Source organism: Sylvia atricapilla, chromosome 20 (assembly GCF_009819655.1).
Source record: "Sylvia atricapilla isolate bSylAtr1 chromosome 20, bSylAtr1.pri, whole genome shotgun sequence".
Taxonomy (NCBI): domain Eukaryota; kingdom Metazoa; phylum Chordata; class Aves; order Passeriformes; family Sylviidae; genus Sylvia; species Sylvia atricapilla.
Genome location: NC_089159.1, coordinates 8,169,010 through 8,175,229, shown reverse-complemented (window position 1 = coordinate 8,175,229; position 6,220 = coordinate 8,169,010). Strand labels below are relative to the sequence as shown.

Sequence of the window (6,220 nt, the reverse complement as noted above, 5' to 3'; positions counted from 1 at the left end):
AGGCACAGGGATGAGGATGAGGATGAGGATGAAGATGGGGATGGGTGTCCTGTCCCCCCACCCCATTTCATGGAACAGTTTAGGTTGGATTTAGGATTTAGGATTTAGTCCCACCCTTCTGCCAGCTTCCACTGGACCAGGTTGCTCCAACGTGTTTCATTCCTTTGTACTGGGCTGGTTTGGGGATTATTCTGTTTTGTTTTTAGTTTGAAGCAGAGACTCTCAGACCATGAAAAAAACAAAACCAAAAAAAACCCCAAACCCTCAATCTCCCAGATCTCATCATCCTCCACTGCAGTGCAAATTGCTGGGGTGCCTGGCTGTGGATCACCTCATTTTGAAAGCAATTCAAAAGTTCAGGATCAAAAAATCTGTAACAAGGCAACTCTGAAGGCAAGGCAGACTTTTTTAAAGATAGAGGAATTGGGTGAGACCCAGTTTCAGCGACTTGCTGTCTTCAATATCCCCTTTAGAAGCCTTTCCTGGGCTCCTGAATGACAGAATCTGCCTCCAAAAACAGACGTGTGATTGCAGCTGGGGTAGATAAACACTGAGATGGGAGATTTAAGATGAGGTGTGAAGCTGCCGAGCCTCGTGGAGGTTTTTTTTTTTATCTTTTTATTTCATCCTTACAGGCTTTGGCATCTTTTGTTTGCTGCTGGTGGGGAGTGGTGCCTCTGCCGTGCCTTGGGGCCTGTTATTACTCATGTTTTCACCCTTGCTGGGAAATCTGGGGATTCAGACCTTTCCTTATTGCATTAACTCTAAAAAAAAATAAAAAATTAACTTTGTGTCTGTTTATTTTTTTATTTTCTGGCTTTCTGTAGAGATGTTTGTGGCACTTGCCATCAGGGCTGTGCCAGCTCTGGTGGCAGGAGGGGATGTGTTTCCTGTCAAACCCTCCATCAGCCAATAAAACAGACGAACTGCTCGGTGTTTATTGGTGTTTATTAACACAGTTGGCTCTTAAACATTCCTGCTGGGTTTGTGCCAGGTTTCCAGCATCTCCCTGGAGTTCACAGCAGGACCAGGCGTTGCAGGCAGGGCTGGGTCTGTGTGGGGCTGGTCACAGACCGTGTTCCACCTGACTCTGGGGTGTTGTGCACTGAGGAGAAATGGCTGTTCATTTTTTATTTTGTGTTCTTGAAAGGCCCCAAGGTGAGGGGCTGGGAGGGAGGGGGTTCCTTAGGAGAGTGAAATAGTGAAAATCTGGTTTGTGCCAGGGTGGGATGAGTCCTCCCCTGCAAGAAGACACTGTCATGGCTTTTTTTTGGGGGGTTTGTTTTTGGGGGCAGAACTCTCCAGCCTTTGAGAGGCCCCATCAGCTCCACCTCGAGCCCCTCTGTGCTGCTGTGGGTGGCACAGGCAGGTCCTGGAGCTGTCACACGGGGTGGGATGGTGTCACCTTGTTCCTCAGCCCCTCCACAGCGACCTGAGGACTGGGGGCAGCTGGAGAGGTTTTCCCCATGCCCCGGGGGTGGTAACCACAGCACAGCATCCCCAGCAGGCAGCTCTGGAACTGGGCAGGGGAGGAAGGAAGGGACAAGTTATTTGTGGCAGCAGAAATCCGGCATCAGCCTCGAGACTCGGCGGGTTGGACGCTGGTTATATTTGGGGAAAAAAATCTCTGTCTATTCCCAGCCCAACTCTTGGCGGTTTATGGACAATAAAAGTTTCATTCTGTTTGCTTTGTGCCTTCAACGAGCAGCTTGTGATCCAACATTAAGTTGCCTGACCCCATAAAACCATGGAAGTGGAAAATGAGCTCTTGTTCGGGCTCGCAGGCTGCTCCCTCCCTTTCCATTTCATTCCCCAAATCCTTGCTGCTTACACAGCAGCCCTGGGCAGATCCAGCCTGTCACCACAGGCTCCTCCAGGACTTTGGGGCCTGTCAGGCTGTTCCCCAGCAGCCCCAGTGACGCTGTGGCTGGTTTGTTGGGAGCTCTCTCACCTGTTTGTTCATGAAGACGTAGATGATGGGGTTGTAAACCGTGGCCGTCTTGGAGAAGTAGGAGGGCAGGGATGCCAGGGCTGGCTGGATGACAATGTCCTTGGTGGTGGCCACCACCAGCGCAAAGGTGGTGTAGGGCAGCCAGCAGGTGAGGAAGGCCACCACCATGGCCACCACCATGCGTGTCACCTCCCTCTCCGCCTGCTGCGTGGTGTCCGACTCCTGCTGCTGCGCCGCCGCCTGCGGGGTTTGGGACACAGGGAGACTCCTGTCAGCAGCCTGGAACAGCCCCGCAGCCCCTGGGGAGCCCTGGTGGCAGTGCCAGCTGCTTTGGCTGTCCCCAAAACCCGCCCTGAGGAGGAGGAAGATGCTTCACCGCGATGGAGATGGGAGGGACAGAGCAGGGTCACCCGAGCCGGGCGCACTCACCGCCCGCAGGGTCAGCAGCAGGTTGGTGTAGGAGAAGAGGATGAGGCTCAGGGGCATCACGAAGCAGGTGACAAACAAGGCCAGGATGTAGCTGCTGTTGTTGCTGCCGCCCGTGTACCAGTTGGGCCCGCAGGAGGTTCTCAGCCCTGCGATAAAGGCTGGGGATGAGCCTCAGCTGGTTGGATCAGGGCTCGGGGATGGGCTCCAAAACAGCCCTGCCACCCCAGCACCTCCCACAGATCCATCCCCAGGGGCCTGGAGATCAGCCACGGACGGGTTTGGGATGGCCAGATGCCCTCTGTCATTTGTTGTGGGGTTTGTGCCAGGCCCCTACAAGAGCAGGTGTGTGCTGGGAGCTGCTCCAGCACCCAGAGCAGCTCCTGGCTCCACCAAGAACAGCTACAGAGCGTCCTGTGACGGGAAACTTCCAAACAACAGCCTCCAGGAGGGGATTATTGGCTGAGCAAGCAGGAGATATTAACAGGAGAGATTTACCCTTTAAACTCCAGCACAGAGCCTCTCCACCTAGCCCAGGCTTGACAACAAGATGCAAGTAGACAACACCAGTGGGGTGTGATGCACATCTCCCCTACCTTCAGGCACGTAGCTGCTCCAGCCCAGGAGTGGTGGGGTTGTCCAGAGCAGGGACCAGCCCCAGGTGAAGGCACAGCCACTGACAGCGTGCTGGTGCTGGAACCTGAAGTCTCCCAGGGGTCTGCAGACCACCAGGTACCTCTCCAGGGCCAGGATGGCCAGGGACCAGAGCCCCACGATGCCTGTGGGGACAGCGAGGGGCTGTGTCTCAGGGACAGGTCCTGCTGTCTCTGCTGGGACGTGGGAGATGATGATTAAGTCCAAGTAAATGAACAAGCAGTCAGATGTGGTTGTTTTACTCGCAGCCTGGGATATTTGGCTGTTAAAAACTGATTTTGGCACCGCTTCTCCCGCAGCAGGGACAACTGTGATATTTGGCCCTTAGGAGATGGAGCTGGCAATGGGTGGGCTGTGACTCCTCGTGGTTACAGCAGTGTCCTCAAGGAGAGGTTCTGTGCCATTTCCTGGAGCACAGGCAGCCCCAGGTGTGCTGGCACAGCACCCACACCATGCATCCCAAACAGGGATCCCCCACGCCCCCAAGGGACATTTCCCACTCTGTCAAGGCCAACACTGGACATGTGGTGACCAACCACGTCCCCAACCTTCCCCTGCTCCAACAAAGACCTGAAAGACACGAATTCCACAACGTGACAGCATCAACTTCAGCTGGTGAAACACCTCCAAAGCCCCTCTGCTAAACCCAAAAGCAGCATCTGCACTCACTCCCTTACCTGTCAGGGACACCATGAAGCCCTCCAGCTGGCAGAGGCGCTCCCCAAACACGAAGAAGCCGCTGATGTTGTTGGAGAGGCTGACGGAGCTGCCGCAGAGCGTCACCAGCAGGTTGGCCACGGCCAGGTTCACCAGGATGTAATTCAGGGGCGAGCGCAGCTTCTTGTGCCTGATGGACACCACGATGACCAGGCCGTTGAGCACCGAGGCTGAGGCCACCACGAGCCCCATGAGCACGGCCACCGCCAGGTACATGGCCCTGGGGGCCTGGTGGGGCCACTGGGGGCCATCAAAAGGCCCCGGGGTGCTGCTGTTTGGGGGCTCCTGGGTGCTGTCCATGCAGCAGCAGCAGCACCTGGGCCAGGTGAGCTGCCCCAAAAGCACAGCCTCTTTATAGGGCAGGAGGGGCTGACGTGCCCCCGGAGCAGCTTGGCGTTCAAATACCTTTAAGCTTTATTTTAATCTGAAAGGGTTTGTCCTCCCGCTTTTTTGTAATCAGCTCTTTATTCCCAAGGGGATAAAGAGTGACTTAGAACAAAAAATCTGATGGCTGAACAGAGCATCATTTAATTGAGTAAATATTTTTTTTTCCCTTGTGGTTTCCAGGTGGATTTTCCTCGGCACCTGGGGATAGACATCATTCCCTGAGCCCTGGGTTTGCTGGGCTTCAAGGCTACTAAATACAGATTAAACAGAAATAAATATAAATATACATGTAGTATATATACTTAATTGTGCCATATATATGCGTTTTCTCTCTCCATATATATCCCCATATATATATATTTTTATAAATACTTATAAGTACATATATAGTATTTATGCTGCATTGGGCCAAGCAGCCCCCAATGCTCTGGTTTAAAACCATTTCTCCCCAAATCCTTACAATCTCCCCCCTAAAATTCAAAAGCTGCACCACCAGCATCAACCTTTTTTTTTTTTTTTTTTTTTTTTTTTTTTTTTAAATTTTTATTTTTTTAACCTTTTTTATTTTCGGTTCTCATTATAAATATTAACAAATCTGACCAAAAGTACACAGAGAAGGTAATACTGAAATACAAAAAAAAGTCTCTCAGGATGCAGGTTAAGGACGGTTTCTGCAGCCTTCACATGGTAGCAAAACATTGGTATCAAACATTTCACGAGGCCTGGCATGACAACCACCAACTCTGCATGCAGCTGGGACGAGGGACGGAGTGTCCACTTAGAAAAGACCAGGGTACAGAGTGAAGGAACCCACACACACATGTCCTGCTCCACCCTCAGGCATCAACCAGTTTCATGGGCTGGAGAAAAAAAGGATGGATTGGAAGGGACTTTGCCAGAAAAGGGAGGCACAGCCATCCTGGTGCTCCTGGAGCTTCCCTGGAAGCCCAGACCCCAGCCAGGCTTTAAGGTGCTGGAGCAGAAAGGAGATTAGTGAGAACATCCCACTTGACAGGCTGCCAGCATTCAAATAAACCCCATGCATATCTGCAGGATGCATTACAAATATTGAGTTATTAAAAAAAAAAACCCTATGAATGTCGGGTTTGGTTTTTTTCTTTTATCTCCCCCCTCCCCAAATATCAAACAAGGTGTAACACAATCATCACTTGGAAAAGTAAACTGAGGTTTCTAGAGATTCCATTGCTTCCCAAGGGAAAAAAAAAAAAAGAACAAAAGAAGTTGGCAAAACACAGGGCTTGGAAGCTGAGGATAACTGAGACCCGTGGGGAAAGAGCAGCGCTTCCTAAGAAATCATTGTTTAAAGGCTTCAAAACATTTTGGGAATGGTGCAGCATTTCCTAGAAAGTTGTAGCTCATCCCACTGGTGGGATGGGGATGAAGAGACCCGCCAAGGTGGATCACAGAAGGTGATAGCTGGGATTATTATAATATTAATGTATCATTATTGTGCCATACACAGAAATTTATTTGGTTTGGACGCTGTTTGAGGCAGAAAATGAATCAACCTCACGGCCACGCTGAACTACAAACACAATTCCAGCTCAGCTCCGAGGCTCAGCATCTCCGTGATTTAATGGATGAATTGGAAAGGAATGAAAAAAAGGAAAAAAAAAAAAAAAGATAGAAGAATTCAGCCTGGAAGCTGGCTTTGCTGGACAAGCAGCCGTGCTGCTGCCTGGCATGGATTCATTAGGAGAGCGGCCTGGAAGCAGGAACAGCCAAGGGGAGCTTTTCTTTTTGCCTCCCAAACGTGAAGCTGCCTGAATCCCAGGAGGAAACCTGTGCTCTGCACAGCTCCTTCACGTGAGTTACTGGAGAGGACGAGCACAACACTCCCGCAGGAAAGCGAACACACTCTTCCCACGTTTACACAATCATTCCAACGGAGGAGCTTTAAATGCAAAAAAGACTGTTTAGGCCCAAACCACAGAAGACTGACAAACCACCAGAGATATGGCACAAGCTGCCTCGAGGAGACAGTCCTGTTTTTTTTTTGTGTGTGTGTGTGTTGTTTGTTTTTAGGGACGCCTTTTGCCGATGCCGGACACACGGACGCGGACG

At 51.1% G+C, this 6,220-nt stretch overlaps 1 protein-coding gene across 1 annotated transcript; it reads right to left on the bottom strand.

The window, feature by feature from the left end:
• Positions 1–1,381: 1,381 nt before the first annotated feature.
• Positions 1,382–4,048, bottom strand: LOC136370334 (pinopsin). The gene is made up of 5 exons (XM_066333710.1): positions 3,709–4,048; positions 2,974–3,156; positions 2,381–2,526; positions 1,952–2,191; positions 1,382–1,519 (listed from the first exon to the last, which is right to left on the bottom strand). The coding sequence occupies exons 1-5, from the start codon at positions 4,046–4,048 to the stop codon at positions 1,382–1,384; spliced, it is 1,047 nt and encodes a 348-aa protein (XP_066189807.1).
• Positions 4,049–6,220: the final 2,172 nt, after the last annotated feature.